The 19,112-nt window shown below is 46.0% G+C and overlaps 1 protein-coding gene across 3 annotated transcripts in view; it reads left to right on the top strand.

Moving 5' to 3' along the window:
• Positions 1–833: 833 nt before the first annotated feature.
• TMEM135 (transmembrane protein 135) overlaps positions 834–19,112 on the top strand; it is a 465,661-nt gene continuing 447,382 nt past the window's right edge. For 2 of the 3 annotated variants that reach the window (XM_075061748.1, XM_075061747.1), the window contains exon 1: positions 835–1,091. In XM_075061748.1, the coding sequence (XP_074917849.1) occupies positions 951–1,091 (141 nt within the window). In that variant the 5' untranslated portion in view covers positions 835–950. Of the gene's footprint in view, positions 1,092–19,112 lie in introns of all 3 variants that reach the window. The other variant, XM_075061746.1, reaches the window with a different exon arrangement.

Below are 19,112 nucleotides of genomic sequence, written 5' to 3'. Positions count from 1 at the left end.
CATGCACGGAGCTCCCCATCCAGCCCGCTCCACCTCCTCCGCCCCATGCACGGAGCTCCCCATCCAGCCCGCTCCACCTCCTCCGCCCCATGCACGGAGCTCCCCATCCAGCCCGCTCCACCTCCTCCGCCCCATGCACGGAGCTCCCCATCCAGCCCGCTCCACCTCCTCCGCCCCATGCACGGAGCTCCCCATCCAGCCCGCTCCACCTCCTCCGCCCCATGCACGGAGCTCCCCATCCAGCCCGCTCCACCTCCTCCGCCCCATGCACGGAGCTCCCCATCCAGCCCGCTCCACCTCCTCCGCCTCATGCACGGAGCTCCCCATCCAGCCCGCTCCACCTCCTCCGCCTCATGCACGGAGCTCCCCATCCAGCCCGCTCCACCTCCTCCGCCTCATGCACGGAGCTCCCCATCCAGCCCGCTCCACCTCCTCCGCCTCATGCACGGAGCTCCCCATCCAGCCCGCTCCACCTCCTCCGCCCCATGCACGGAGCTCCCCATCCAGCCCGCTCCACCTCCTCCGCCCCATGCACGGAGCTCCCCATCCAGCCCGCTCCACCCCTCCCATGCACGGAGCTCCCCATCCAGCCCGCTCCACCTCCTCCGCCCCATGCACGGAGCTCCCCATCCAGCCCGCATTCACAGACCAGGCCCCTCAGCACCCCACAGAGCATGCACCCATGCGGGGCTCGCTGTCCCCCTGGCTCCTCCTCCCGCCGGGTCAGTCCGGGTGGCTGCCAGCCTCAGGGAACACAAGTGCTGAGTGTCGCGTTCTGCTCATCCAGCCCGGCGCGGGACGCGCTGATTGGCTGCAGCGCTCACGCGAGCCGCGCTGGGGGCGGGTTTGGCCGCGAGTAACCCCGGACGCACGAGCTGCCCGCGCGACCTTTCTCCAGCGTTAGTGGTGCCGCGGCGCCCCCTCCCCGGCGGTCGCAGGAGAGCGGCAAGATGGCGGCACTGAGCAAGTCTATCCCCCACAACTGCTATGAGCTCGGGCACACCTGGCACCCGCACTGCGGCCAGGCCTTCCTGCACATCACCCACGGGGCGCTGGCCGAGTCCCTGCGCATCTACGGCACCCTCTACCTGGTGAGCCCGGACCCGGGGGGAGGGGTATGGGGCAGGGCCGGGAATGGGCCGGGAGGATGGGCAGGGGCTGTGTGTGTGTGTGGAAAATGTGGGAGGTGGGCAGGGGCTGTGGGGTGGAGAATGTGGGGGGTGGGCAAGGGCTATGGGGGGAGAATGTGGGGAGTGGGCAGGGGCTGTGTGTGTTTGGAGAATACGGGGGATGGGCAGGGGCTGTGGGGGGTGGGCAGGGGCTGTGTGTGTGTGGGGAGAATGTAGGGGGTGGGCAGGGGCTGTGTGTGTGTGGGGAGAATGTGGGGGGTGGGCAGGGGCTGTGTGTGTGTGGGGAGAATGTGGGGGGTGGGCAGGGGCTGTGTGTGTGTGTGCGGAGAATGAAGGGGAGAAGATGGACAGGGGCTGTGTGTGTGTGTGGGGAGAATGAAGGGGAGAAGATGGACAGGGGCTGTGGGGGGGAGAATGTGGGGAGTGGACAGGGGCTGTGGGGGGGAGAATGTGGCAGGTAGGGGAGGGGGTGGACAGGGGCTGTGGGGGGAGGTTGGGCAGGCCTATGGAGGTTGGGCAGGGATTGGGGGGATGACATTGAGTAGGGTGGAGAGGATCAGGACAAGGGGTGGAGGCAGAAGGGGACAAAGCATCCTGTGTCTGGTGAGCCCTGAATGGGACAGGGGAGCTGGGGGGAGGGCCAGTGGGACAGGAGGAGGTCACCAGGGTGAGTTCTGTTGGAAGAGGAGGAGGGAAGAAGAAAACCCTTGACCTCTGGGGACAGTGAGGGGAATATGGATGCAGGGCACTGGGGATGACTGCATCCTTTACCAGGAGAGAGGATCAGGAGATCCTACAGGGAGTAGGTAGAGAACAATGGTGGTATCTCTGTCTTGTGAGGGGTTACCTATCTGGGTGAGGCAAGGGTGTTGGGCATGGGGTGACTTTGGGGAAATTGGACACCATTCCCAGTGCTTGAGATACTCTTTCCCCAAAGAGGAAACTATATGTGTAGGGGTCTTGTTAGATAGGGAGGCTTCTGGGATGAATTCTGATGTAAGATTAAGGTATGTTACTCCTTATTTTGAAATGCATCTGGGACGAGCATCCTGCCTCCCTTTCTCTGCACCCTGTACATCTTTGGGGTATTTGGGATATGTCCTCCCTGGTTAACTGGAGATATTCTCACCTTTCCTCCACTTTGGGAGGTATTAGCTGTTCCTTTCTAAGTACATTTTTTTTCCTCAGGAAGTTACATGCTTGCCTCTTGCTTAACTCTCCTTCGCTTCCATCAAAAGTTTGTATTCCTCATTTTAAGTATACATATCCTGCCTTGAACTATATAATTTACAGGCCTCTGTATCCTGGGCAGGGCCGGCTCCAGGCATTAGCATTCCAAGCTGGTGCTTGGGGCGGCATTCTGCAAGGGGCAGCAGTCCCTGTTGTTTTGCCCCCAAGCAGCCTGCCGAATTGCCACCGTGGACGGCAGGGGCAGTCCCTGTGCCCTTAGGGCGGCAGGCGTGTTTCCGTGGTGGCGGCAATTCGGGAGCAGCTTCTATGTTTAGCTGTCAGGGCCGGCTTCAGCTAAACGTAGAAGCTGCAGCCGAATTGCCGCTGCCGCGGAAATGCACCTACCACCCTAAAGGCACAGGGACTGTCCCCACCGTCCACGGCGGCAATTTGGCGTGCTGCTTGGGGTGGCTAAAACTGTAGAGCCGATGCTGATCCTGGGGAACATGTGCAGAAGAGTGTGTATATATACATGTCATGGTATAATTCCCAAATCTGAATCTTAGCGTCTAGAATCTGAGTAACATTCTAAATCCTTTCTCTTTGTCACAGCAATGGATCCAAATATCCAAAACTGTGAACTGCTGAGTGCTGAATAGTGGCTCAGTTTGCTTACACCTTAGTGCACCACATGTATTTAACTTGCTACTTTGTAAACTGTTTCTAGATAACTTGGGCACGAAAGGTGATATGTAAAGCTAAATACACCTCTACTTCAATATAACGCTGTCCTTGGGAGCCAAAAAATCTTACCGCATTATAGGTGAAACCGTGTTATACTGAACTTGCTTTAATCCACTGGAGTGCGCTGCCCCCCCACCCCCCGGGAACACTGCTTTACCGCGTGATATCCAAATTTGTGTTATATCGGGTGGTGTTATATTGAGGTAGTGGTGTAGTCTCCTTTTTCGCCGCACAGTTTTCATTAAATCCTTGACCTGCCAAGTTTAGTGACACGATAGAGGTTTCTCCCCCAACTAGAGATATTCTTTCATTTAATGAAACCAGGATTGATCTTTATTCTAAATAAAGGAATTTTCATTTGCCTCACGTTTTTATAGCAGAAGCATGTTATACATCAGAAAGTGGAGTAGATTGAATTTGTGAATAAGTAAACTGAATTATGCGAATTTGTCATTTATAATTTGAATATTAAATTTACTCGATTGTATATCCTTTTCTGTGGAAAGAAGTAGTCATTTTAAAAACTTAGTTCAGTATTTGTCTTAAACTGTTGTTTTCTAAGTGTTTGGATATACTGTCTTGATTTCAGTTGGGCTTAAGAAAAACGTGAGTGGATATAAGAGAATGTAATAGTGTGTCTATTGGTCAACAGTGATCTCTGGAATTAGTTTTTTTCGGTCTTCTATTCAGCCTGCCACTGTGACCTTGAGTAAATCATTTCACCTTTGTGTGCCTCAATTTTCCCATATATAATATGGGTATACTAAGCCACATGAGACCAAACTTGTGGAATTAGTGGCATGAGGCATGATAATTAATACTTGTAAAACACTTTGAGATACTAAAAAAATTCTGTAAAAGTGAAAATTATTACTTAGAAAAGTCTAGAGATTTTTTTTTTGCAGCAGATTTAATCATACCAAACCTCTGAGCTCCAAAGAGTGTCAAGTATAAACAAGGCAGCAATCTTAGAGTAGAAACAGCTACAGCAACTGACTTTTTGTTGACAGATTGCCTAGCCAGAGACAACTTAAAGGAGGTACCGAACTGTCCCCAAAATAGTGGGCATTTTTTAGATGCTCTATTTTTCCACTGACTTGAGCAGCCAAGGAATCTCTGAGCAGACAGACACTATTGGCTGTTGGTGAACTCATTGACTGCTGGATCTGCGATCCTTTCCTGATTTCCCAATAATAATCCTGAGTGGGCACATTTTGATTTTTCTTGTGGCCAAAGACTATCTCAGAAGCCAGGGATAGCTATGAAAGTGCAGCCCAAAAATAATGCTTTCAGGAGGCTAGATATCGATCCATTACTGCTAATGCTATTAAAACCATGCCCAAACTCGTTGAAACATCACAGACTTGTCTGTGCTGGTCCTACTCTTCATACTCTGTTTAGGATGACCAGATAGCAAGTGGAAAAAATCTGGATGGGGGTGGAGGTTAATAGGTGCCGTTATAAGAAAAAGCCCCCAAATCAGGACTGTCCCTGTAAAATCGGGACATCTGGTCACCCTAACTCTGTTAGTATTTGAAATGGTGCTAGCCATATGTACAAGTGCTGCCAGTACTATGTAGACATGTTATCTTTTAAAAATGTAATTCTAATTTAGTTGTTCCTATAAAGCATCTGAACTGTAACATTTAAGAGTATTTAGTATCTGCTTGTGAGGTATTGCTGATGGTCAGGAGTGTGTCTGTTGAACACAGCACTCTTGTTTGAATACTGGAAACAGAACGTGATATAATGGAAGAGGCAACAGTAGATGGCTGGTGTCTGACTCTCAGTATTCTATAATACCTCTGTTACCAGCGTCATTGTAAGGCTTTGTTCTTTAATACTTGTCATTCACTTTGCTATCTTCAGAAGGAAGGTGTTGTAGGAAAAAGTGCAAAATGGTTAGTTGACAGTAGTGCTAAAAAGACTGGAATAAGTTTTATTATAATAGTTTTCTTTAGAGATGCTCATGACTAATGGCCTCCTGAGTGCCCAAGAAAATATCACCAAATAACATAGCTTACAAAAGTCCAGTGTAAATGAGGCCCAGTAAATAAATAAGATTTAGTAATTAAAAATGGAAAGCGAGAACAGAATATGAAAGTGTATTTTTGTATTTTGAGTCATTAATAGTTGGCCTACTTCCTAAGAATGCAAACAGACTGAGGAGAAAATGATTTTTTTAGACTCCTTCACTTAAAAAATTTAAAGCTGGAAAGAAGGACCTTAGGTAGTTGAAGTATCAGGTTTGAAACATGTAGGCCTCTGGAGCTATAGGTTCAAATTATAGGAAGGTCTATTTTAACCCTTCAGTTTTTTAGTGTGGATATCATGAACTTTTGTCCACTTGCTGTATGTAGTATCAGAGGGGTAGCCGTGTTAGTCTGGATCTGTAAAAACAGCAAAGAATCCTGTGGCACCTTATAGATTAACAGGCGTTTTGGAGCATGAGTTTTCGTGGGTGAATACTCACTTCATCGGATGCATGTGTATTCACTCATGAAAGCTCATGCTCCAAAACGTTTGTTAGTCTATAAGGTGCCACAGGATTCTTTGCTGTTTTTGCTGTATGTAGGTCTCCTGAATGACAGACTTAAAAAAAAAAAAAAATCCTGATTGCTCTGTGTGAACATTTGAAATTTTTGTGGTACATTTCTTCAAAAGCAGTAGTGTTAGCTAGTGTCATGATTAAAATTTCATTTACGTAATTGATTATGGTAGACAATCTTGCAATTTCATTTAGCTAAAGTATTCTTCACTTCCTCTTCTAAACTGTTGGTAAACACCTTCTGTGTTTCATCCCAGAGGTGGCTGAATTACTGTGGGGGTAGAAATGATTGTTTTTCAGAGTGTATGTAGATAAATATACATTTAGAAAGCACCTTGCAAAATGTCTGAATAAATAGTATAATTACAAAATAGTCTTGTGTTAGAGAAGGAGAAAGCACTAATGATGGATCACTTATTATTTGTATCATTGTAGCGCCTAGGAGCCCCAGTCACAACTAGGATGCCATTGTGCTAGACACTGTACAGACAGAACAAAAAGACAGATCGTGCCCCAATGAGCTTACAGTCTAAGTGTAAGACAAGAGCAGACATACTGGCAGGGGAATACCAGGAAACAATGAGACAGTTTTGCCCAGTGTGATAGGCTGTGGTCTCCGCACACCAGTTGCCTAATTGTTGTCAAGTTTTTAATGACCTAAACTCTTCAACAGGCAGAAATTTTCTTGTTGCTTGTAGTGAATGTCTGCATGAGGGTGCTGCTGAACCAGTGCAGAAGTGTAGACAGGACCAAACCATGAACAGCGTTACTACAAGTGTAGACAAGAATAAATGATCTTTACTGCGATTTCATAAACTGTCTTTGAGGTTTGGGCAACTTTGTATCATCTTCAGTGCTAGCTCCGGTGCACCGATTGCTGAGCTATGTTGTTGGCAGCAAAACTTTCTAGTGTAGACAAGGCTCCAATGGGCAAAGCTGAAACCTTTTTTTCAGAATGATCCTATTAAGGACTAAAGCAGGGAGGAAGAAAGAGTTCATGGGGAAGGAGATGTGACATCTGGAGGTAGTTTGAGGCCAGAGGAGGAGGAAGGTTACAAACAGGCATTAACTGCTTTGTAACTTTGCCTTCTGTTCCATGTGACAATACAGTAGAATCTAGACTTTTTTGAATACGAGTATTATCAGTGATCATTTTTATGAACCATTTTTTTCTGATTGGAGGGAAAACAATCATATTATGAAACTATATGAAGAAGTACACTAGAACCTCAAAGATACAAGCTACCAGAGTTATGGACTGACTGGTCAACTGGACACCATGTGGAACCATAAGTAAGCAATCAGACAGTAGCAGAGATCACCTCCCTTCCCCCCCACCCCCACCCCAAAGTAGCAAATACTTCACCGTGCCTGTATTGCATCTTAAAGGTAGGCACACTTGGGATGCCTGTCCCCAACCCACCCCCTACTTGCCACATGGGGGGCAGTCACTTACAAGTAGGAGGTGAAGACACTGAGTTTCACAGGCACAGCTGTGGGCCCCTGAGCAGGCAGAGCAGGAACAGTGTTGGGGGGTCTGCAGCTTTTCTGTAAGCCATGGGCGCAGTCCCTCCCCCCCTCCGGAAAAGAAACTTCCCGAGTTCCTGCAGGAACCTGGCCTCGAGTGTTGCTGCTGGAGCTGGAGCCCAAGCTCCTGCCTGGATGTTGCGCTCTGGAGGAACAGCTCAGTTTTAAAAGCCACAGCCTGCACCGCGTACTCACTGACACCACAATGCCTCACTCATCACCCTTGCAGTCAGGGGGCTAGAACCAGCTGCCTGTGCACATCCTACTCACTGGGCAGCCACTTACAGGTAGGAGATGAAGACACTGAAGTTCACAGGAATAGAGACGGGCCCTCTCTCTGAGCAGTCCACCCTGACGAGCATCCTGCAACATCTTGTTCAGAGTTATGAACATTTCAGAGTTACAAACAACCTCCATTTCTGACGTGTCTGTAACTCTGAGATTCTATTGTAGTTGCCGTCTGTTCACATTCTGGTGCCTTCAATGCATTGGATATCACTTCGCATGTGGTGCATCATAGAACAACTTATGTACGGTGCCGACTGTAATTTTGAGAAGTTCAGTTTTATGAACTCTTTCTCCTGGGGGAATTCTGCACCACTGTGCGCATGCAGGATTCATGTGCCATGCAGAATTTTTCCCCTGCAGAAAATACATTCTTCCGGAAAGGTGCTGCACTTACGCCTTTAGCCAGAGGCTGCTGTGGTGCCAGAACAGAGAGCACTGGCTCCCGGGCAATCCCAGCTGTGGATAGGGAAGAGAAGAGGCTGCCTTTTTCACAGCACCCTGCCTGTGGGACCAGGTCAGGAGGCACAGGATATGGGGGGGATGTACAGCGTGGGGCACATGGAGCTGCTGGGAGGTGTGTCACAGACTGGGGCAAGAGCTGAATGGAAGTGGGGATGCAGGGACACATGGGGACGGGGGGAAAGGGGTAGCTGCTTATGTGCTACCTCACACAAGTGAGTCATAACTGTTTATTCACCAAGCAAACACAGCTTGTACAAACTACTCTTGATGCCCATGGTTGTGAAAAAGTCCCTCGACTGGTGGAAAGCCACTCACAATGTTTGCACAGGAGTCCTGTTTGCTCAACCATCTCTGACGACAGTAATGACAAATGCATCCCTGTTCGGATGAGGAGCTCATCTAGACACACTGCTCAAGATAGGTGATCTTCTTCTGAGCCCACTCTACACATCATCTTGCTGGAACTCCGGGCATTCAGGAATGCCTGTTTTCATTTTATGCTGCTGATCAGGGGCAAATACATGAAGATCATGACAGATAACATGTCGTATATGTTTTATATAAATCATTAATGGGGAGCAAGATCACCCTTCCTCTGTGCTGAAGTGACGAGACTCTGGAACTGGTGCATATGAAATCACAGCAGTTTCTCTTCTGGGCATTCCAAGCATCACGGATACCCTCAGCAGACACTTTTGCTTAGGACCACTAATGGGAAATAGATCCCATCATGCTCCACCACATATTGTGTTGGTAGGGCATCCTGCAGGTAAACCTGTTCGCCATGGAGAAATGCTTCCAGTTCTTGAGGTGGACTGAGTCGCCGCTCCTTGGGAGATGTCTGTCTCTTTCATTAGACGTTGGGTTTGCTGTATGCGTTTTCCTCCAATTCTTCTAATATCCAAAGTGCTGATCAAGGTAAGGAAAGATAAGGCCAGGGTTATTCTGGTGGTCCTAATGTGACCAAGACAGACATGGTTTACTTTTCTCATCTAGTTGGCTGTTTGTCAACCAATCACCTTTCAGATGTTCCTCATCTTCTCTCTCAGGTTGCCTGTCAAATTCTTCAGTCCAACCTGGAAGTTCTTCGCCTCAAAGCATGGCTAAATCAATGGCTCACGGGATTAGACTCAGTCTGTTCTGAGGAGGTAACCAGAGTATTGTTGCATAATAGAAAGCAGTTTACTCATAATACTTACCTACAAAAGTGGATGAGATTCAGCTACTGATGTGACAGTTTCCATCAGGGTCGTCTTCACTGTCATATATACTAGACTACATCCTGGAATTGAAAAAAGACAGGGTTGTTTCTGAATTCGATTAAGGTACTTTTGGCAGCTGTTATGATGTTCCATTCTCTGGTGGAAGGTTTTTGGGTATTCGGCCATCCAGTGAAGAGGTTTCTCAAGGGATGGGTGTGACGTTCCCCTGGTGTTATCTGGACTGGTGATCTGCTAGGTCGCTCCAATCCTTGACTCTGGGAGCCAGCCTTACCCTGCTCTGCTGTGAGAACCCCCACTCGGACTCTTCACGCACAGTCTCTGGCATGTAAGCTGCTCCCAGTGAACTCTTTTGGCTAGCTGCTGCTTGGATTGTGCAACTGAATGACACTAGCCAATATCTCCAGTCCCAGACACAACCCTAGGAACCTCCATCTTTCAGTGTCCAGTTATGCCCGCTGGACGCTGCAAGCTTATATGAGTTCGTCAGTTTAACAAAGAAATTGATATGTACCAGGCTTGTTATCCCAAGGGGAGTTTCCGATACACTTCAAACCAAACACACTGCTTCAGGTAGAATAAACAAACAAATTAACTACAAAAGATAGATTTTAAGTGATTATAAGTCAAAGCACAAGAAGTCAGATTTGGTTAAATGAAAAAAAGCAAAACACATTCTAAGCTGACCGTAACACTTTCAGTGCCCTTACAAATTTAGATGCTTCTCACCAGAGGCTGGCTGGTTGCCCTTGAGCCAGGCTCTCCCCTTTGATCAGTGCTTCAGTTGTTTGGTGGTGGTGTCTCTAAATGGAGGTGAGAGAGAGAGGAAGAGCATGGCAAATATCTCTCCCTTTTGTCATGTTCTTTTTGCCCTCTTGGCTTTGCTCGCCCCCCCCTTCCCCTTTCAGAGTCAGGTGAGCATTTCTTCAAAATAGTCCCAAGCTGACCAAGGGAAGGGGAGTGACTCCCTTGGGAGTGTAACAGATTTTTTGTTGCTGCCTAGGCCAGCATCCTTTGTTCCTGTGAGACTGGGCTGGGTTTGTCCCATATGTGCCCTGGTGAGAAGTGAATTGCCCCTCTGTTCCTGGAGAATTTTGCCCTGAGCTTGTTTTAAGCCATGAGGATACATTTTCAGCCTCATAACCATATACATGAAATTACAACCTATAACGTAACAATAACGTTACTATAACAACAATGCTCAGTGCATAATGAGCCTTCAGAAGACACTCAACATGACAAATTTTGTGCTGGATACCACACAATCATATTATAAGGATGAACATGGGAATGCAGGGTGTTCCCCCAAGATACAGAGTGTCACAGTGAGGAATCATTTTGCACAAGTCAAACATCCTACCCTGATTTGGGACCTCAATTTGGTGCTTAGATGCCTTAGAAGAGCCCCCGTTGAACCTGTGGCAACCTGCTCCCTCCTTGACTTATTGTTGGCCTTCTGGTAGCCATTACTTCTGCTTGAAGAGTTGGGGAGATTAGGGCTCTGATCGCGTGTCTTTCTTTTATTGTATTTTTCAGAGACAAGGTCACATTATGACTACACCCCAAATTCTTACTAAAGGTGTCCTCTGATTTTCACATTAACCTGCTTATTCATCTTCCACTTTTCTTCCCTAAACAACATCTGAATAAGGAAGATTTAATATTGCACACATTCAGTGTCAGAAGGGCTTAAGCCTTTTACCTGGGCAGGACTGAGCCAAGCCATTTAGAAAATTTCCCAGATTGTTTTATGTCTATTGCAGACAGATCTAAGGGATCTCCAGTTTCCAAGCAAAGACTTTCTAGATAGATATTTGACTTCATTATCTGTCAGTCTCATGATCTTCAGTCTCCTTCCAGAGTAGTAACCCTTTCTTTACTTTGATAACCATTCCTAAAAATGTTCCCATTACTGAAATATGTAGAGCAGGGGTAGGCAACCTATGGCATGGGTGCCAAAGGCGGCATGCGAGCTGATTTTCAGCGTCACTCACGCTGTCTAGGTCCTGGCCACTGGTCCAGGGGCTCTGCATTTTAATTTAATTTTAAATGAAGCTTCTTAAACATTTTAAAAACCTTATTTACTTTACATACAACAATAGCTTAGTTATATATTATAGACTTATAGAAAGAGATCTTCTAAAAACGTTAAAATGTATTAGTGGCACGGGAAACCTTAAATTAGGGTGAATGAATAAAGACTCGGCACACCACTGCTGAAAGATTGCCGACCCCTGATGTAGAGCCACAACTTGGACCTCCATCCATCCCTTTTCTGAACATTATGCAGTAACTCATGACTCAGCTTTTGATGCTATGCTAGGCTCTACTGTGCTGTCTTCAATTTTGGACTCTACTCCGAAGCCCTCCGCTCCTTAGAAGGTACAGCTTGGTACTGAAGTGAAGCACCCATAGAGACACTAGTTGAAGAAGAAATTACTCACTCTGTGCAGTAGCTGTGGTTCTTTGAGATGTGACACCCCCCTCCCCCTACCCATTGTTGCTCCACCACCTGTCCTTCATCCCCTCAGCTTTGGAGTTCTCTGCTGTGGAGCTTTGCGGTAGAGAAGGAGTTGAGGGCAGTTCGCCTGTGCAGTTCTATATAGCCACGGTGCAGAGCACAAGGCTGGATAGTGTGCATGTGTGGGCCGAACAGGGAATGCTACATAAAATCTCTGATCAAAGGTGCATGGGATGCATACTCACCTGAAGTGGAGCACCGTAGGAAGGAACTGAAGTGGATCATCCATAGGGAGCAGATCTTGAAGAACCACTATTACTGCACAGGGTGAGTAACCTCTTCTTCTAATCCCTTCATGTGAACACTAGACCATTCTGATTCAAAAATAAATTTTATATTGAAACAATGGTTGTGTATATATTACTCTTTGTCTCTCTCATTCTTAAAGTAGTATTATGTAATTTGGCAACTAGCTTACAGTCTCTGCCACTGGGTTCTGAAACTGCCACAAATACTACTTTTTAACTGTGAAATCACTATGTGCAGAAAATCTTTGGTGGATCACTGCTTTTCTGAAAAATGTTTAAAGAAATTGCCTTGAACTCAAGCTCTTAGCTGTTTATAAGTGCTATAATTTCCATCTGAAGATAATTTTACAGTAATATAAAATACTTTATTCTGATTTTTAGTCTTATTATCAGGTGATCATATTGTAATTTGCTAGTTTTCAAAAATTAACAAATAATTGATTATCGTATTTCCCAAACTTACAATCTAATTAAGCCTTGCCTACACTAGAAAATTGTACTATTTTAACTATATGGAGTATAGTTAGAATGGTACAATCTTCCTGAAGTGAACACAGTTATACTTTATACCAGTATAGCTATTCATGTAAGGAAAGGGGAATAACTTTACTGGTAAGTCACCAGTATCTCAGTATAACTGTTATGCTGGGGGAGTTCTGCACCTCTGTGTGCATGCAGAATTCATGTCCCCCACAGATTTCTTTGCATTCTGGCAGAAAAATGCTTTCCTGAAGCAAAGGGAAGCTGCAAGAGCAGTCACATGCCCCTCCCTAGTACCATGGGCTTGAAGCAGCTGGTGGAGAGGTAAATTACAGTGTGTGTGGTGGGGGAGAGGGGCTGGGTGTGCCCTAGCTGGTGACTCCTAGCCTGCATCAGACTCAGCTGCTAGCCCTGGCTGGGCTGGGGACAGGGGAGGATGGGATTTCTTCTTTCCCTGCAAGGAGGAGTTGTGGGCCAGTCAGATCTACCCTCAGAAGCCTCCCCTGGCTGCGGAAAGTGTTGCATCCATGTGGGGGCCCCCCTCTGCTTCCTGTCCCCATTGCTCCTCTGCTGTGTGGGGAGGTGTCCTAAGTAGATAGGTAAGGGTTAATTTTCTTTTACCTGTAAAGGGGGAACCAAACACTTGACCAGAGGACCAGTCAGAGACCTGGATTTTTTTTAAAGTCTGGGAGGGGACTGGAAACTCGGGGTCTTTTTTTGTTTTCCTCGGCCGTGAGTAAACAAGCTTTTCTTCTAACTCATCTCTTTCAATATTCATCCTAAGACATCTGTGAGTACAAAGGAAACAAGTAATCGGCTGTGATGGCTTTGACTTGTAATTACATGTGTGTTGTACTGTGCTGGAGACTGGTTTTAATTGGCATATCTTTTAAATCAAGACTGTTTTTCTATTCATATTTTCTTTACTAGACAAGAGCCTGTTATTGATCTCTTAATAGCAGTATTATTGTTTGTGTATTTCTTCTTATTTTATATAAGTTTTCTTTTTTAAAACTTGTGGAAGTTCTTTTCTAGTGAGTGCAGAGGGGAGAGGAAATCTCTGTCCAGAGCTCTGTATCATTCTGTGACAGGCTTGAGAGGGGAGGGAAAAGCCCAAAAATCTGTGCTTACTTCTATCTGTCCAGGGCGGGAAAGGCTACAGCGACAAAGGGGGGGAATCTCTTGTTTTGTGAGCTGACTAGTGAATGCATGCCTCGGGGAACAGAGTTGACCTCCGGTTGCTTTCAAGGATGAGTATAGCATGACCCAGGAATAAAGGGGGGGGGCTGGGGATGAATAGGAGACCCAGGTCTGGGTCTGTGAGGGCCCGTCCCCCACGTCCAAGGAAAGTTTGGGGTGGACTCGGGGGGATCCAGGACCTAAAAATCCTGTTTGGTTGCAGCGAGATAAGATCCAAGCTGGGTATAAGCTTGGGGGAGGTTCACAGTAAACACTCAGATGTTGAACTCTAAGTCCAGATTTGAGACAGACGTTTACTACAGGAGGGGTCCCTGTATGAGGAGCTGTTCCCCCATCTGCCTGACCCCCCTCATGCAGACAACCGCTGCCTAGCCCCCTGGACTCCCACCCTGCTGAGCCTTGTCCTCCCCGCACCCAGACCCCCCTTGCATCCAGACTTACACCTGGACCACCCCCTTTGAGCCCCCTGCACTCAGACTCCCACCCCAATGATCCCCATCTCCCTCCACCTGGACAACAAAGACGAGTTCCCCACATCCAGACTCCCACCACACTGAGCTCCTACTACTGGCACTCACACCCCCACTGGGCCCCACTCTCCCAGCAGCCAGACGCCCTACTGGGTCCCCTGCATCCAGCCCCTTCCTCTTTGAGCCCCAGCCACCTTTGCCTGGCCTTCCTCCCCATCGCAGAGTCCCATTTCCCATGCATGCAAATCCCCCACTGAGCCACCTGCCCCCAGATTGTCCCATACAGAACTCTCTCACCTCACACCTGAATCCCCCGCAGAGTAGGCCCCTCCACACTTGGATCCTGTCATGCTGAACCTGCCTGCCTCACACCTGGATCGGGGGCAAGGTCTGGGTGTGTGTAACAGACTCTCTTCCTCTCGCTTGCTATATTGTTGCACCTGGCTTGGAGGGGTGGGGCCCCAGAGTATTTCTTGGGCAGGTCTGTCTCTTGTGCTGTGTCATGGATGGGTGCAGCCTCACTGCTGAGTCCATGTCCTGGGGTGGGGATGGGGTGGGGGGCTGCAGGGTGATCTCCTACCTCTGTGCAGCTAATGGCCTGTGCTCCCCACTGCCTTGCTGGAGCCTCCACATGTATTTATTGACAAAATATGCAGAATTTTAAAATACTGTGTGCAGATTTTTTTTGGTATAGTATTTCTTCCAGTGTAAACTGTGTCTATATTAGGGTTTTTAGCAGTATAACTATTTTGGTTAAAAAATATTGTGTCCAACTGAAACAGTTATATTGGTAAAACTTTCAGATGTAGACTAGAGCTTAGACAATACTGACAATGGAAGGGAGTAATATTACCTCCATTTTACATATAGGTAGAGCCCTTTCAAATTCATGGTCCAGTTTGGTCAATTTAATGGCCATGGGATTTGAAAACGAGTCAATTTCATGTTTTCAGGTGTTTACATCTGAAATTTCATTGTGTTGTAATCATGGGTCCTGACCCAAAAAGGGGGCTGTGGGAGGAATGCAAAACGGTTGTTGGGGGGGGTCACGGGATTGCCACCTTCACTTCACCAAGGAGCTTCCTGCAGCCGGAGGAGGCTTCCAGAGGTGGAGGTGGGTCCAATTTCCCCCATGCTGCTGGGAGCGCCAGCCAGTGGCGGATGAACACATGGGCCCACAGGGGCCTTGAAAAATGGGTGCCCTGAGCCCCCGCAGACGCTATGAACATGGAAGCCTTGAACCTGGATGTTCTGAGCCCCGGCAGGAGCTGGGGGTGGTTGGGTGCCCTGAACCTCAGCAGAAGCCGCGGAGCAGAAGCCCTGAGACCAGGCACCCCAAGACCTAGCAGGAGCCAGGGGACAGAAGCCCTGAGCCCTAGCAGGAGCCATGGGAGCAGAAGCCCCGAGCCAGGGTGCCTCGAGCCCTGGCAGGGGCCATGGAGGTGAGAGTCCTAGCAGGAGCTGCAGGGTGGAAGCCCCAGCAGAAGCCATGGCATGGAAGCCTCGAGCCCAGCTCCTGGCCAGGCAGGGGAGGGACAGGACTTGCTTTTCCCCAGCACAGCTGTTCTCAGTGGGGAGATCAGATCCCCTCCAGGTACTTTCCCCAGCTGCAGGAAGCTCTGTGCTGTCTCTGAAGGTGGGTCTGATCTCCATACTGAGACTGACCTTGCAGGGGAAGAACAAGTCCTGTTCCTCTCCAGCCCAGCTGGGGCGCTCCTAGCGTCATGAAGGAGACTGGATTTCACGGGGAAGGGCATATTTTATGGTCCATGACACATTTTTCTTGGCCTTGAAGTTGGTAGGGCCAGCATATAGGGAGTTGAGGCTCAGAGATTGAAAGTTGTCGAGGATACGCTGGGAGTCTGTAACAGAGCCAGGATTTGAACCCAGGCTTCCGAGTCCCAGTCCAGTTGTTCTTAATTTTCTCTTTTGTGCATTATTCCCTGACGTTAGTGCTCCTTTTGTCTTTCTCTTCCATTCTTGACATCATGTCATTTCCTACTATACTCTGTGCTTGTGACAGCCCACTTCATCTGATGCAGTCAGCACCTTCCCTTTCAAATCCTTCTTTAGAGTTCACTGTTTCTATTTAATATTCCAGTGCTGATCTCTTTTTTGGCACTGTTTGCTCCTTAATTGCTTGTGTGATTTCTATTCTAAGGACCCCAGGGCAAGGATCCTGTACACCTATGTGTTGGTAAAGGCTGTGTATGTTGTATAGTCTATAGTAAATCCTGTCCACGTGTGATAATCTGCTCTGTCTATAATCCTGGAGACGATACTGCTTGAACATTTAATTTAGTGGCTAGTTGCCAAATTACAAGGTGGTTTGTTTTTGTTCACCTTTGAAACATGAAAATAATTATTCTGTTGCTATTTTTAGGTTTAATCTGATAAAATGTGAAAAAATGTATTAATTGTACACTGATGGTGTCAAAATTTGTAGACATTCGGTAGGGATCCTGGAGGCCCTAAAGATCTTCCTTACTTCCTTACTTCTGTTTCAGAAGGTTGTAGTGAAATTCTTAGTGAAAATAAAGGCAAAAATTTTTAAACAACAATTTAAATACAATTTTTACTCCTAATAAATATTAACCTTTGAACCCTAATTACACTATAAGAGGCATGTCTCTAATTTAAGCCCCATTTCAACCTGAATGTCGTATCTTGAAAAATTAACTTGCAGATGCATGCCCAGTGGCACATTTTTGTAGGATGTCGCATGTGCTGTGCATGGGAGATGAGGGTTTAGCTGTAGCTGTATATTTTTATGCAGCCTGGTTTAATGTCAGTTAAGGCATTGCTAGAGACTATTTACATTTACTTGGTTTTGCTGAAGTACAATTCTAAAATGTATGATTCATTCAAAAATTTTCAGTGTGATACATTTGTCTGTTCCTTCTCTTCAAAATGCAACCAGAGGAACCTTCATGGGGCTGAGTTTTATCCTCCTTTATTTGTACGTTCAACACCCATTGACTTCCAGTAACATTTAGTCAGTTGGGAACTTTTACTTTGAGGACAGAGTGAAAAAACCTTTGACAGTTTAGCCCAGGGGTTCTCAGAGTTTTGTTTTGGTGACCCCTTTCACACAGCAAGCCTCTGAGTGTGACCTCCCTTATACATTAAAAACACTTTTTTATATATTTAACACCATTATAAATGCTGGAGGCAAAGTTGGGTTTGGGGTGGAGGCTGACAGCTCGTGACCCCCCTTGTAATAACTTTGCGACCCCCTGAGGGGTCCCGACCCCCAGTTTGAGAACCTCTGGTATAACCAAATGCTTGTCCCTGTCTGCACTGGGATCAGAACCATGGTAGCTACAAGTATATGTTAAACACATTTGTTCTAGCGGAATTTCCCTGATTAATATTTGTTCAAACTGTGTTGTCTCTACCCATGACATTAATGTAATAATGAAAACATTCCATGTCCTCAGTAATCAGATATTGTGCTAGTGTCTGGGCAGGAAAACTGTCATTATTACTATTATTATTTATTATAATAAATACATTTGTAGTCATGGTTGCTGATTGTACTGCGGCCAGGAAAAGAGATCTGTGTGCACATGCATGCACATGTTTTTATCACTGTGTTGAATGTTAACAGTGATTGATATAAGACTTTTTATTAACATTGTCAGCCGTTGCAAGAAATAAACATGTTTTTTCGATACTTAGTGAGTGGTGGTGTAACTGTTAGATTATTCAAAAGACACCTTTTTTTTTTTTTGGCTTTCACAGTTCAGTGGTTATAAGCTGTTTGTTAGCATGATAACTTATTCATAATTGTTATAATTTTTTCTTTTCATGGGTTATTAAATTGTCTAATGGGATTACTTTTATTCATCTTACATATCCGCAGTCAGTTTTCTAAATGGACTGCAACAACTTGAAAATCACAATTCAATCTGAAAATGTTACCTGTAAGTGTTACAAGAGACACTTTTGACTAGAGGAAGAAAATTTCCTCGTCTTTTCACTTTCTTTTGTTGTTTTTAATAGTACTCAGTTTTACTGTTCCTTGTATAGTTCAGTTAATTTATTCTCGTTTGTGTGGGCCTTTCATGCATTAACAAAGGGTGGCACTTCTATTTGGGAAAAAAAAAAAAGAAGGGAAAATGTCAGTATTCTTGTAATAATTGGCAAGAGGGTTTGGAGTAGCTGTAATACCTGAAGCTTCTAAATCATAATTTGAAATTGACTAGCTTTCAATTTGATAGTCTTTTAATGTAGCCTTTTAGCCAATAATGGAAAAGCTCTTCATTCGCTAATTTAAAAGGAAGCAGCATGTACACTTACAAAATTCATCAGCATGAAGATTTGTTGACCTGTATAGGAGGGGAGGGGTGGGAGAAGGTGAAAACTTTGTTACAGGTAATTTATAACCCAGAAGATGTGATTTTAATGAGGAAATCATCTGTGACTATTTCACAGATGAATGAGCCAAGAAATCTCACTGAGCTGGAGGACACTCTATTCAGGAGTCCTCCAAGGAGCTCAGTTTAGACCCTGAGATGGAAGTTGCATCCATTGAAAGTCAGTGAGGCTCTCCAAGGAATTACTGTCTCACTTGATTCTTGCCAATTGTTTCATAAGTCTCTTGTTCTTCTCTGGCCAAATCCATAATACCATGTGGTGTTCTTCCCATGATTTGAGACAAGCAGGAATATAGATCATAGGTTACTGAAAAGGCCTCTAACATTATCATCAAGCTGTCATGACCTCTGAATTACTTATTTTTGGGCAAATAGTTTGCACATGCTGAGGATATATGAATTGTTGATACAGATTCCTGCACAGCATGAGGCCTTCAGTGAAGTCAGTGTTAAGTCTTGCCTGAGTGGTACTGACATACTTACATGCATCAGTAACATAAAAACATTCAGGTCAATCTGGCCTGCTTCACAAAAATTTTTCAGTTTTTGCAAAGTTTTGTGAAGAAATTTGAAAGGAGAGGGATAAAGGAACATTCCCAGTTGAAGGATCAAATAAAGGACAGGAAATGTCTGAGGTTCTTTTCCTCTTCATCTATTATGCTCCAGTTGGCCATGGGTTGAATTTTTCTGAAACTGAAGAAGTGTCAGATGCATCAGAAATTAGC

The sequence above is a fragment of the Chelonoidis abingdonii genome, chromosome 1, assembly GCF_003597395.2.
Source record: "Chelonoidis abingdonii isolate Lonesome George chromosome 1, CheloAbing_2.0, whole genome shotgun sequence".
NCBI classification, from domain to species: domain Eukaryota; kingdom Metazoa; phylum Chordata; order Testudines; family Testudinidae; genus Chelonoidis; species Chelonoidis abingdonii.
The sequence above is the reverse complement of the archived record's forward strand: the minus strand, read 5'-3'. Positions and strand labels throughout refer to the sequence as shown.